The sequence below is a fragment of the Balaenoptera borealis genome (assembly GCF_965194805.1).
Source record: "Balaenoptera borealis genome assembly, chromosome: 17".
In the NCBI taxonomy this organism is placed as follows: Eukaryota; Metazoa; Chordata; class Mammalia; order Artiodactyla; family Balaenopteridae; genus Balaenoptera; species Balaenoptera borealis.
In genome coordinates this window covers 75,091,335-75,105,623 of record NC_138876.1, presented here as the reverse complement: position 1 = coordinate 75,105,623, position 14,289 = coordinate 75,091,335, and the positions used below count along the sequence as shown (strand labels likewise).

At 39.6% G+C, this 14,289-nt stretch overlaps 2 protein-coding genes across 10 annotated transcripts in view; one reads left to right on the top strand and one right to left on the bottom strand.

Annotated features, from left to right (window-relative positions):
* CLVS1 (clavesin 1) overlaps window positions 1–10,448 on the top strand; it is a 163,355-nt gene extending 152,907 nt beyond the window's left edge. The window contains exon 6 of the mRNA XM_082364725.1: window positions 8,800–10,448. Within this exon, the coding sequence (XP_082220851.1) occupies window positions 8,800–8,887 (88 nt within the window). The 3' untranslated portion in view covers window positions 8,888–10,448. The remainder of the gene's footprint in view (window positions 1–8,799) is intronic.
* A 119-nt stretch (window positions 10,449–10,567) lies between these two features.
* ASPH (aspartate beta-hydroxylase) overlaps window positions 10,568–14,289 on the bottom strand; it is a 221,872-nt gene continuing 218,150 nt past the window's right edge. For all 9 annotated transcript variants that reach the window (XM_082364701.1, XM_082364708.1, XM_082364706.1 and 6 more), the window contains one exon: window positions 10,568–12,830. In XM_082364701.1, coding sequence (XP_082220827.1) covers window positions 12,680–12,830 — 151 coding nt within the window. In that variant the 3' untranslated portion in view covers window positions 10,568–12,679. The remainder of the gene's footprint in view (window positions 12,831–14,289) is intronic.

The following is a 14,289-nucleotide window of genomic DNA, read 5'->3' as shown; positions in this document are numbered from 1 at the left end:
AACTAAAAATAAAGTTACCATATGATCCAGCAGTCCCACTTGTGTGCATGTATCTGGAGAAAACTCTAATTTGAAAAGATACATGCACCCCAATGTTCAAAGAAGCACTATTTACAATAGCTAAGACCTGAAGCAACCTAAATGTCCATCAACAGATGAATGGATAAAGAAGATGTAGTATATATACACAATGGAATACTACTCAGCCATAAAAAAGAATGAAATAACGTAATTTGCAGCAACATGAATGGACCTAGAGATTATGATACTAAGTGAAGTAAGTCAGACAGAGACAGACAAATATCATATGGTATCACTTATATGTGGAATGTAAAATATGACAAAAATGGATTTATTTACAAAACAGAAACAGACTCACAGACATAGAAAACAAACTTATGGTTACCAAAGGGGAAAGGACTGGGGGTTGGGATAAATTAGGAGGCTGGGATTAACACATACACACTACTATATATAAAATAGATAACCAACAAGGACCTACTGTATAGCACAGGAAGCTATGCTCAATATTTTGTAGTAACCTATAAGGGAAAAGAATCTGAAAAAGAATATATATATATATATATATATATATATATATATATACTGAATCACTGTGCTGTACACCTGAAACTAACACAACATTGTAAATCAACTATATTTCAAAAACAAACCAATACTCACCTCAGAAAATTATTGTGAGGTTTAAATAAAGATAATGCAGGCTAAATAATTAGTGCAGAACCTGGCATGAAATAAGTACTCAATAAATGGTGTGGTTGTTATTGTTGATGGCCATGATGAGATGATGACAATAATTATAATAACCAGCCTTGGGGATGGGAAACTCTCCTGTAGGTGATAATTCTAAAAATATCCAATTAAAGTGTGTGTTGAAATCTTCCTTTCCAAAACATTCTGAAACTGATTTCAGATGTGACAAGCAAGATTTGCTGAGTGCCAACTGGAATTTTTCTGCACACTGGAAAACCCTTGGTGGCTCCAGATCAGATGGGAGCTACTCTGCAGCAGGAAACTGTGACCTGCAGACATGTAGCAATAAGTTACTTTAAATAAACTAAAATGCTTTACAATGACACAGGAAAATAGTTATTAAGTAGCACCTGGCAGCTCTGAATTCAAAATTTAGAAGCTTACGGAAATAAAAATATTTTTAAAAGGTAAATCTTTTTGACTCATGAAATCTAAATGTATTGGGCATACACAAACTTCAGGAAAGGCTTTCCAGGTCCTGCTAAATTTTGTCATTTTTAGTATTGTTATGCTTTTCTAGAAGGAGGTAAAGACAAATGCTGAGATAGAGAGGAACTTGGACTATCTGAGCAAATTAGCTTAAAGTCTGAATTATAGAACTTTGAAAAATGAAGTCTAATTACTTTCAAGAACTAATGGGTGATTTAACCCAGTCTCGTAGACTTCACGAAATCTTGGGGTTAAAAATAGCACTTTGTCTGAGATCATTTTACAGTTGAAAAATGCGGGATCACAGAAGCCAAGTGAGGTGCTCCGTAGAGCCCTAGTTAGTGACAGCAAGTTAGTGACAGGGGTGATGAGAAGAGGCACGGAACTCCCAGCCTAGTTCTCTTCCATCAGCTCAGCTCTCCAAGGACCTTTACAATGAACAGCAAAAAACATCTGTAGTGGTAACACAAAGTTAATATTAATTTTGCTATATGTTCAGAAAGAACTTATTTCTTTCACTTCAAGTAGGTTAAATTTCTTCCTAAAGTCTTTTCCTATTATTTATTCATTTAGAGATAAAATAATGGTATGTGTTCACCCTCATCTAAAGGATAACAAATTAATGGAATCTAGGCTGATGAAGTTTCTTTCTATTTAGAATTCAAGCAACGACGGTGATACTCAGAAAGCAGCTCTCATGTCACCTGGGGCTTTGTGTGTGTCAATGTGAGGATTAAATGAGTTAACACATGGAAAATAACTCAGCACAGTGAATACTGGCAATGACAGATCATAATGTTGTTGCTGTGGTCCTTTGGGATGACTGTGAATTTCTAAATGAGGATTAGTATATTACTCTGGCTTAGCCACAAGTGTGAGAGGGAATGACGTCTTAAATAACATTGCTGTCCAATGGAAATATAATGTGAGCCATACATGGAATTTTAAGTTGTCTTGGAGCCACGTGACAAAAGTAAAGAGAAACAAGTGAAATTAATTTTAATATGTTTTAACCCCATGTATACAAAATTATAATTTCAATATACTTTTAAAAGTATTAGTGAGATAGTTTACATTCTTTTTTTTCCATACTGTCTTTGAAATCCCACGTATACATTATCTTTATAGCCCATCTCAACTCAGACCGGCCCAGTTTCAAGTCCTCAATGGCCACATGTGGTTAGGGCTCTGTGTTGGACAGAGCTGCTCTAGTCCTAGGTACATGTGAGCCCAATTTCATGCTTTCTGAAGGTGCATGCATTTTCTCTTGGCTCTCTCCTCCTTGCTATAAGATCGGTACCCATGATGGTTAAATAGAAATGTGTTATACATTTAAATTTGAGTTATAGTGCAATAGGCAAGACCTGAATTGAATGTCTGGCTCACTCTAAAAATAGTTCGCTTAAAAAGCAATAGAATATTTATTTTTCTTGGATTGGTATCTTTATATTTCAGTAAGTCGTGGCTAACTATATTGTCAAAGTAGAGGGAGGTTTATTTTTTATTTCTTTACTTTGATAGAGAAAAGCTTTGCTGACATGAAAAATACTTAGGTTTACCTTTTGTTAAAGTGCTTTGTTGATTTATGATTCATGATTTATTTACTAGTTCAGTAAATATTAATTGTTTCATGTTGCCTGAAAGTATGATTCTAATACTGAAGAGTTTGGTAGCTGGACAGAAGAATACATGTCTTACAACTATAACTTAAGACTCCTTATCAAGGACATTATCAAAGGCATTATAGTAGAAGGAAACCCCGTATTGCTTAACATAGTGGAAAACAATTACAAATAGATGTGCTGAAAGCTACATAAATAATTGTTAATCAGATGGGAACTTCTGTGTTACTTCTGAAAATTATAGGATATAAAGTAAAATAATAATGTTAGCTTTCATGTGGAACTGTCGCATCACTTATTTTGAAATTTTAAAATATTAGTCTGGATCCATTCTCAAATCTTAGTCTGCATTTAGTGTCAGGTTACCTGACACATCAAGCAGGACACACAATTTTCTCTTGTAAGTTTAATCATGAGGCTATGGGAACTTGGAGTTGAATTCATGCTTTGTGACTCAATGTGTAAGTGAACTAAATATTCCAGGCCTTAATTTTCTTATCGGTAAATGCGGAAGAATAACAAGAGCTAAAAATGTAGGAGCACATACACCAAGCTGACACTGGGCTAGACACCTTACTTGCTGTAATTCATCTAATTCTCAATACCCCCATGTCCCATGATGTGGGCACTATCCTATTTCCATTTTACACATGAGGGGGTCGAATTTGCCCAAGATCACAAAGCCAGCAGTGGAGCCATCATTCAAGCCCAGGAAGGAGCTCCTGAGGGAACTGCCTTGATAATTGAGCTTACAGGGAGAAATAGAGGTTAAACAGAATTACTTAAAGGCATCTTTAAAAATATCTTTAAAACCCCCCCCACCACTCTTTCTGTTTAGAAGTTCTTATACAGGTTCACTAAGATATTAGGCAGTTCTGCACTATTCCACAAAACCAAGCTCATCACTAACTTTAAGAAATAAAACCAGAAGTATGGAATACTTCCTGATGAAGTGACGAGGTTGGTCCCTGGAAAAGAAATGGGGAGGACCTGAGTTGAATGAGAGTTTGATTAAATTGCCTCTGAGGCTCCTTACAGCCCTGGCCTTCAGTGACTCTTGGTGAATGTCTGGGGTTAAAGGGTGGAGTTCCTGTGCCCTTATTTGGGGTCCACAAAGCCCAAGCCAGGCAATGGCAGTTCATTAGTAAGAAGAATATGTGGTGATAGCTGTTGAGATAAGGTAGTTAAATGAAGTTCTGCAAATAAACCTCTGACTGAGAACAGAACTCTTAGTTCAACTGTAAGTCTATGCAGAATGGACTAGCTCATGGTGAACATTTTCCGTCTTTATCTTGTTCTTTTTGGACTAGCTCATGGTGAACATTTTCCGTCTTTATCTTGTTCTTTTTGGAATTTAATTGCCTTTGGAATCAGTAAAAATTAAACCATGGCTATTGATGTTTGAAGACAAGCAGTGGAGAAAGTTCCAAATTTTGGAGAGGAAAAGGGGAAGGTAGAAAGAAGAAAGGTAGAGGGAATGGGGTGGGGGGAGAGAGAGAGAGAGGAGATAATAATAGCAGGAAAACAAAATGTGGCTATCAAGGCAAGAATGAAGCCTTTGTTAGGGTAGTCTGCTATACCACTGAGATAATGATGGCTGAGATAGCTCAAATAACTCCCCTGCTTGCCCTTGGGGTTAAGCTGGCTTTCAGTGTTGGAAAGAGGACCCAAGAGAAAAGTCTGAAATGTTTATTTTAGCAGAAGTGTTAATCTTCTTGGGAGAAGGCAAAGCCACCAAATGGAGGGATTACCACTGAGCGTGGTCTGGGCAACAAAGTCACAAGGCAAGTGGCTCCTCCAGTTAATGCACAATTCCTGAGCCCTCTGTTTACAAGTGCTGGTGACATTTCTATCAGTGAGCAGTGGATCGGTCTTCCCAGAGAGTACTGTGACTCAGCTATATGGACTGAGGGCAAGACTTAAGAAAGGTGTTTCTCTTTGCTTTATTTATACTAGATTTTGAAAACAGCAACATATGCTTTCTGTTTTTCCCGTGAATTTCAAACACTTCATAATGAGTGTGTTCCTTATATCAAATGTTCATTGTGTGACCAGGTAAATGGAATTACGTCATGCTGAAAGTAGAGAGGCTATGATCTCCTTCTCATCAGGGAAAAAGCAAACAAGGGGAAAAAATGGTATGTTTGGTTCCTCACGCTCAGTGCCTCAGAACTGTTCAATTGCTACTCACCACTCACCCAAGACAAACAGTTTATTGGCTGAGATAACAAAACTAGCATTCTGTGTCCCTGCTGTCAGTGTGGGTATTAAAAAATTCCAAATAGATCCAAATTTGATGCCAAGTGGAGGAAAGAGTCACCTGAATAAGGACTGTGAATGATGTCACTGTGTGAATGAAACTTTTTCCTTCCTTCCTTTCCTTCTACAGCTAATGCCTCCCCTCCCCCAAATGCCCTGTTCTCAGCGTGACCATCACAGTAACCCCACACCTATCTGTGCGCTTATGACCATCACAGTAACCCCGCGCCTATCTGTGCGCTTATGACCATCACAGTAACCCCGCGCCTATCTGTGCGCTTATGACCATCACAGTAACCCCGCGCCTATCTGTGCGCTTATGACCATCACAGTAACCCCGCGCCTATCTGTGCGCTTATGACCATCACAGTAACCCCGCGCCTATCTGTGCGCTTATGACCATCACAGTAACCCCGCGCCTATCTGTGCGCTTATGACCATCACAGTAACCCCGCGCCTATCTGTGCGCTTATGACCATCACAGTAACCCCGCGCCTATCTGTGCGCTTATGACCATCACAGTAACCCCACGCCTATCTGTGCGCTTATGACTGGGTAACTGAAGCAATATTTCCACTGAAGAATGAGAGGTTCTGAACATTTTCCCACAGTCCCTGGCATATAGCAGAAGACATTCACACGCATTTCTTACCATGAGTGCATGGAAATCAATGATTGTTGATTGAAAGTTCAATATCTGAGAATTTGTTGATTTTTTTTTTTCCCATAGTGGCTCCCAAAATAGGGGAAGGGAAAGTTTGGAAACAAATCCAATACTCGTGAAAATCACAGACAATAATTTGGATGGATAACAAATTTCTAGATCTAAAAGGATAGAGATACAGTGGTAATATGAGCCAAATTAAAAAAGATGAAATACTCAACCACGCACTTTCAAGATGGGGGAGAAACGACTTAACGGCAGCATGTGTAAATATAGCTAAGATTTCCCTCGGCTTTATTACGTGAGTGCCAGAAAGGTTAACGCAATTCTAGGTGCATTTTCTATGCTTCAATAGAAGCATACAAAAAAAGAAGAAGAAAAAAGGAAGCAATAATTTCATTCCATTTTGAGGTGACATCCTGAGGGCAACCAGTTGATGAAGAGATGCAGGAGAGTGATAATTTTAGAAACCTTGGCTCAAGAGGAATTTGGTTAGTTTTAGTGCGGGCAGAGAGAGGGCTGGAGAGCACTAGAGAAATACTTAAAGGGCTGTTATGTGGACCAGATGGATTACACATACTCTGGTGGCTCCAGCAGATGAAACCAGAAGCAGTATATAGAACTTGCAAAAAAGACAGGTTTTAGTTCAGTGTAAGAAAGAACTTTCTAGCAGAGCTCCTCCTTTAGGAGCATGGAGGAGTAGATTTCTTAAGTCAGATATATTCAACAAGAGGCTGCGTGGCCCCTGACTGAATATGTCCTAGTGGGTTAATCTAGTGGGTCGCCAAGGTCCCTTCTAACTCTGTGGCTGTGATTCTCTTGCCATGTTGTAAAACAAAGCCAACTGGCATGAAAGTAGAGGAATACAGTTCGATAATAAAGGACCGGCCTTGAATATCCTTCATCTTCACCAGGGCCTGAAGGGCAAAGCAGTTAGGCAGCTGTCCAAGGTGCTGGATGGAGTGGCCTGTGTGGGCAGTTCTACTCCTCTGTTTTTCAGTTTGTTTTAATGCCTTCTGGGTTTTCAGCTTTTCTTCTTCTTATATAAATCTATTCCCCCCCCAAGCGTGTGTGAGTGCACACACACACACACACACACACACACACACCAGGCCTTAGTTAAAAGCAAAGAGAGAAATGTGTAGGCAAGGTGTAAAAGGGCTGAAGTACACGGCTACCTGGGGCTTCTCTGCCCTGTCCCGGGAGCAAACGAATCCATTTCATTTTCAAAGGTTAGACTTGGTACCTAAAGTTGGACTGTTTGATGAGATTGACATTTAGAGTAGCTAAAAATCTCTGCAGTGTTAGGTAGACCCAGGAACACTGTGAGGGTGATAAACCTGTCCTGTTTTCTATTCTCTATTTGTGCAGCCTTTCCTAGGTTACTTGATTTTTTTTGTCCCTTAGTTTTTCCCACCACCCAGATGGAAGCAATAATAGCATCACTCCTTAGGGGTATGAAAATGAAGTAACTTAATGCAAGTAAAGAAGTTACAACTATACCAGGTGCACAGGCAGCAAATATTAGTGTTATTATATACTGTGTTTGGGATCCTCAGATTTGATAATTTGCTAGAGGGACTCACAGGACCCGGAAATGTAGTTACACTCACAGTCAAGGTTTCTTACAGCACAAGGATACAGATTAAAACCAGCAAAGGAAAAGGGTGCACTGGTGGGTGGAGTCCAGGCACACTGGACCAGCTGCAAGCTTCCAGTTTTCCTCCCGTGCAGTCACACAGAGAGAGCTCAGTTCTCTCAGCAATGACGTGTGACAACACACGCCCAGTGTCACCAACCAGGGAAACTCCCCCATGCCTTGATGCCCAGGGTTTTGGGTTTTATTGGGATGGGGGGTGGGGTCCGTCACATAGGCACGCAGAGCATGTGCGACTGACCTTAGCCACTCGGTCTTCAACTCCTCCACCTTCCCCAACAAGAGGTCCAACTGACAGGGTGTGACCCAAAGCTCAGGCATACAAAAATCGGCATTCACCATAAATCACATTGTCTGCATAAACCATTGAGGCATGGCCCAAAGTCTCAGGCATACAAAGACACTTTATCAGTCAGGAAACTCCAAGGGTTCAGAAGAACCAGTCAAGGGACAGTCCTGAAGACTTCTGGAATGTGGAGGGTTTGGGCAACTCAGGCCTACTGAGTTAACCATTTACTGCACATATATGTAAATCTTGCTTACTTGAACAACCCAATTCAACCATTTTCTTAATGTTTTGAATGGCTTTTTGTTTTTAGTATGTGAATGTTTATTGAATGTCTACTGTGTGCATAGCTCTTATAATCTTCTCTCTATAAAGCTAGAAAATAATTTCAGTTTCACTCCATGTTATAAACACAGGAAACTGTTATTACTCTAGTATAAAAGGACACACCAGAAGCTAAGACCACTGCCATTATTGCAATAATGGTGATAGCAGACTGCTCCACAGATTTTGATGACAACCACATGTCAAGTGCTTTAGGTATAGTACTAGTATTAGTCCTTCTCAACAACTCTGGAAGGTAGGTAACAGCTCTGCTTTACAGGTGAGACAATAAAGGTCCAGGGCTCTAAGAACTCCCCCAAGACTCCTCAGTCAGTAAGGGGTCAAGAATACATTTACCATCTGATTCCAAATCTCATGGTCTTAACATCATACATGATAGTTTCCTATGACCTTGAGAAACAAAGGCTCTCAAAAATACTTTGAGACATTAAAAATCCAACAAAATTTATGAGACTTTATACATCTCAAGATCCACAGAATGTTTAGACAAGGGGGCAGAGTTGTGGCTAGAACACGTGTTCATTTTACCAAAAGAAGAGATTCCTGCAAAGAAGATTCCAAGATGCCTCACTCCCTAAAAATGTGGTGTAGAAGACACAAAAGCAAGGAAAACAGAGATACAAAAGGGGGGAGAAGTTATATAGTTATTTTGAGTGTCTTGGTTAATAAGGGGGACATAAAGTCTGAATGCCCTCCAAGATTCCAAAATGGCTGACACCGTGACTTATTTGTAATCATATCTTTCTCCTTCCCCTGTTATTAGATCTCAGTCTGTGGTAGAAGCTGGGACCCTGAAACACGAGGACAAGGGAGAGAATGAGAACACTCAGCCACTCCTGGCTCTGGACTGAACCCTGAGCCACCCCGTGCTCCCGACATCGCCAGCCCTCAGTGGTATCAGCCACCAGGAAGCACACGTGCAACTGACCCCACAATGCGTGCGTTCGGCTCGACACAAGGGCCTCCTCTCCTGCCACCCAGTAATGACTGTCACCAGCCATTGGTCTAAGCAGCCAAAGTTGAACAAAGACTTGACAGATGTTTTTTTTTTTCAATGAGGGAATTGGAGGATGCAGCAAGGCAGTTATGGAAACAAGATTCCCCCCATCCCATATTTATAGTATTAAGTGAATTGAAAAGAGAAAAACTAAATTTGATGCACACACTTCATTAGGATAAGGATTTTTCTGAGGCTTTGCAGAGACTCTCTCCAGTTTTTGCAATTTAAGATTAAGTGCATTTCCAAGTAGATACATAAGAATTAAACTGTGCAGACACAATTGTCAAGTTTAATGTAGTGCAAAGCCCCAAGACAATAGTATCCCCAGTGATTTCCATTCCTATATTGAAATATTTTCTTTGACCTCATCACCAGCATCAAATTTCAAATTGTTCAGCCTAAGAGCACGTTCTCATAGGTCTCATAGGTCTGGCTATTTGCAGAGCTTGTTTTTTTTTTGATATCCTGCAAAAATGATTGATATGATTGATATCACATCTTTGATCAGGCCACCAGCTGATTATAAAGAGCTAATTTTAAACAAAGACACAAACTGAAAGATGACTATTTCATCTTAGCAGTGTGACTTCCCACAGGGTATGTGTGTCTCTAGAGGGTGGGCGGTTCTCATTGAAAATACATGTCAGTGATTAATGAATCCATTCAAGTTGCCTCACTTGGGTCACTACAGAATAGAAAAGTGCTACAAAAGCATCACACTGCCCCCACGTCCCCTCACCTCCTCTTGCAACCAGTTAAAGGTGTGGAGAAAGGGCCTGGCTGTTGCTGAGAGGGTAGGTATCAATCATGGAGGAAGACCCTTAGGGATGGTGAAATATGAAAGAACTGAAAATAAGAGAAGACCAGGAATGCAGGATGAAATGCCAAAGATCACTTTATTTCTTTATTTATTATCCTTAGAAATGGAGTCCCCAGCTATCCATTCAAAGGAAATTAGATAAAAAATAAGCAGATATCATAAGATATGATATCCTTACTTGTGCCATGTTTCCCAAAACCAGGTGTATGTTTTTAGCTATCTCTTATTCTCCCAGCCATCTGCATGACATGGGCCTTCATTAGTATGACCAGTTGGTGCTCAATGTCAAATAAAAAATATTTTAGTTGATAATGAGCAGTAAAATATGATTTTACACATTAGGTACTTGGGAGGGTTAATTTGTTGGCTAAAAAATTCAAAGGAAAGAGGAGATTCAACTGGCCATAATCACCCTCGATAGATACTAATCTTTATCATTTATTACATCTCTTTCTCAATGGATCTAGTGTTTTAATTTTTTTGTACTGGTAGAAAATAATAACAGAAGTGATTTTTGTATTCCACCCTTGAAATAAAATTGAAAGAGAATTTAAAATATTTCTCAACCAATTGCATCACAGTATAAATAAAACCAATTCATTTTGTGTAGACATTTCAAATAACAAAAAAATAACACTGAAATAATTCTACCAATGCAATGACTGAAACACTTTTCTTATATACCACAACACAGGGAAGAAAGATGAAGAATTAAAGCAAATTAGAAAACAAATTTTATTACTTGAGTTTATAAAATAGTTGTGGGATCCAGTATTTCAAATGCTACTGGAGTCTATTATTGCCAACATTCTGCAGCAGTAATAGTTCTGGCTTTCCAATCGGCAATATTTAGAATCCCCCTGTAGTGACCCGATTTTAAATACCATACTATAATTACTAAGTTAACAGCTAGTTTTTACTCTATTCCATGACTTCATTAAATGAATCTAAGATGATGGTTCAACAGTGACAACTTATACTTTGAATTTCTTTATGTGTATGCAATATACATACAAGAACCAAATTCAGTAAGTGACATGAAATGTTACCACATGAACACTAGATTGTATTGTTCTTTGTCAGTCATTTCTTCTGTTCAATAAATACTGAAGGACACAAATGCTTTTTTATTTTTCAAGAGTTTGCTTTTTCTTCTGGATTTCGGTAATTAATTTTGATATTTTTCCTCACATGCTTCTTCATCTACTTTAGTGAGATTTTTCAACATTGGCAAAACAGAAGGAAAGAGGACAAATATTTTACAAACTCTTTGACTGGAAGCTGAAGTCCTTAAAGACAAGCAAAGGGGGTTCATTTCAATATTCAAGAATGTTTTCTAAATAAGATAAAGAAAGCATCCTTCTTTGTCCTTCAATGGAAAAGAAAGCACAAGTGTTTTTTCTACCTGCGAATGAAATCTGGTAACCTATGTGTCATTTCTCCAGCATTTTTGTTCATATTGGCTTAAAATTCAGTGCATGAATATCATTACATTCTTATAGCTAACATTTCTAGTTAGCTTGGATTTAAAAAACGCAAAATTTAATGCATTAATGTTCCACTAAATTAATGACGTGGTCATCTTTGGAACGGGTAGGCAACTGTTCTTTCCATGCAGTAGGAAATTTTAAAGCTAAACTATCAATAATAATTGCCATCTCAAAGTGAAGCTTAAATGGCAGAAGTTGCTCAAGCCAGGGAGATGTCAGAGTCTTCCAAACAATTTCAAAGAGGAAAGCAATTTTTACATCCTACACGCAGGACAGAGATCCTGGCATTCTTGGTCTTCCACTCTGCCATCCTTCATAATTTTACAAAATTGTGATGGGAATCCTTTCAACGACCTCATCACTCACAAGGATCCACAACAGAAAACACTCTGGATTCCAGCCCTGTTTCATAGATGCAAAGAGCCCAGGAGCCAGGTGTCCTAGCAGCCCCCTATCTACCTGATCCCAAGAGAAAATTTTCACTTGGAGAAATTTTACTTTTTTTTTTTCTAATGCCTAGTGGTTGACATTAAAAAAATTTACATGCGTCATTGTTATAACTCATTATAAAATGACTCCAAGTCCTTCTTCAGTGTAAAAAGTTCCTCTTAGAAAGAAATACCATTTTGACAGTATCTCCACCATTCACATAGCAAGGAAGGAATTAAGATACCAGCTCTCAATGATGACAAAAAAGCAAAGAGACTCAATGGGTAGGGAGTAGTACGATTCATGAGACATTGGCATAATTATGTCTTTCTCCTTTGTATTAGGAAAATAGAATCTTTTTTTCATATGAGTGCCTTTTACTAAAAATAATTAAAAGAGGGACGTCTGAGTTCACCAGGAAAGTTACGATTAAGCAGAACTATAGCCTTTATACAGCTTGTCATTAAACTCAACAAAAAAGTAGCGGTGTGTGATGACAAAATCATCCTGCTACCCTAGAAAAATATAATTGCATAGAAAAATTACAAACTAAAGCAATCCATTCACAGTTTCTACATATACTCTCATTTACACTGATTTCGCCTATTCTAAGTGGAAAAAATATCTTTGGCCGGCAAGGTAGAAGCGATCATGGGTTCACCAGGAATACAGGCATCGGATGGGGGCTGTCATGGATGAAATACCGCAGGTATTTCCTAAAAGAATTGCAGCGAGGCATATATTCCCTTTAGTGTCATCCAACCCTCGGAGGAGGTTTAGACGTTTTCAGGCTGCAAATCAAGGGAATTAAGGGCTGTGGTGTTTGAACGTCTATGCCCACATCCAAGGTGACTGAACCAGAAAGGCAGCCTCTCTCCAGCGTGTCCTGAGCCTGCACAAAACGCTAAATCGCAGGAAGGCTGCGTCTCTGATGGGGTGTCAGCTCGGGGTGCCACACGTCCACGATGAAGATCAGCCGGAAAGACGTGGCATCCTGCCACACCTCATGCTCAAAGGAGTCGTCAAAGATGAGCACCTTGCCTTCTTCCCATGTCCTGGAACAGAAAAGCATGGAAGCTTGTGATTCAGATGCCTGCGGATCAATCCACGTCTGTGTTCAGGAAGGCTCTCTCATGATAACCTGTGCAATAGGACCAGGTAAGTGAAACACAGGATGTGTTCTTTCCTTGGTGATTAAGAAAGAAGTTCAGGATTCTTACCATGAACATCAACTTTCATGCTCAGCACTGAAGGTATACAAAAGGCAGGAGACTGGTGATAAGGGTAAACTTATTCTTGGTACAAACCTAGGCAAGGCTTGTTTAGTCGGGCGAGCACTCAAAAGTGTGCCCCAGTGGCTCATTCCCAAGGTGACCTCCCAGTCAATGGCTCCGTGGTGTCCTCCCTGGCATTTCAGAGATTGGTGCGGAAGTACAGACAGTCACTGGGTCTCAGGCATTTTGATGTCCCATAGGCATGGTGTCTGTGCATCTCCAAATGATTCTCTTTTCAACCCATTCCATTTGTTAAAGTTCCATTTTATGGAAGGGCAGATTGTTTATACTTCTAATGTTAAACGCTGTGCAAGTGGGTTATCCATGGAATATTTTAAATGAATGCTGCAAAACATCCTTTAGGGCTGATAGCACTACTTCACAAGATATCTGTATAGGAGCTAAGATCTAAATATGGTGCTAGTCTAAATAAGGCAGTCGAGAGAGTAAAATGCAGGGGGCAATCATACAATGCCTTTCAAACCCAAGGAAAGTTTATTACTTATGCTAATGTTTTCTTCTTTTTCAAATACGTATTAATTGTCAATATGGTAAATGCTAAGTTATGTTTCTGAAATGAAATTTTTACTAGGAAATTTTTTCTAGATATCAAAATTCCTCTCAAGTATTTAAAATCTTACTTCCTGGATTAGCAAATAATTAAAATTACAGGAGGAAAACGCTAGCTTGATTTCAAGTTATTGCATTATCATAAGGAAGTTTTCCTTAGGGAAATGATTTGTCTTTTTATGTTCATTACCTGGTGATTAATCAATATTAAATTAGATAATGTTACACACGGCAAGCTTTCTCAACCTTGGCAATACTGACATTTTTGCCAGGTAATTCTTTGTTTTGGGGGGGGGCTGTCCTGTGCTTTGTGAGACGTTTAGCAGCATCTCTGGTCTCCGCTAGATACTAGTAGCACGCCCTTACCAACTGTAACAATCAAAAATGTTTCCTGGGCTTCCCTGGTGGCGCAGTGGTTAGGAATCCACCTGCCAATGCAGGGGACACGGGTTCCAGCCCTGGTTCGGGAAGATCCCACATGCCGCGGAGCAACTAAGCCTGTGCGCCACAACTACTGAGCCCGTGTGCCACAACTACTGAGCCTGTGCTCTAGAGCCCGCAAGCCACAACTACTGAGTCCCCGCAAGCCACAACTACTGAGTCCACGAGCCACAACTACTGAAGCCTGCGCACCTAGAGCCCGTGCTCCACAACAAGAGAAGCCACTGCA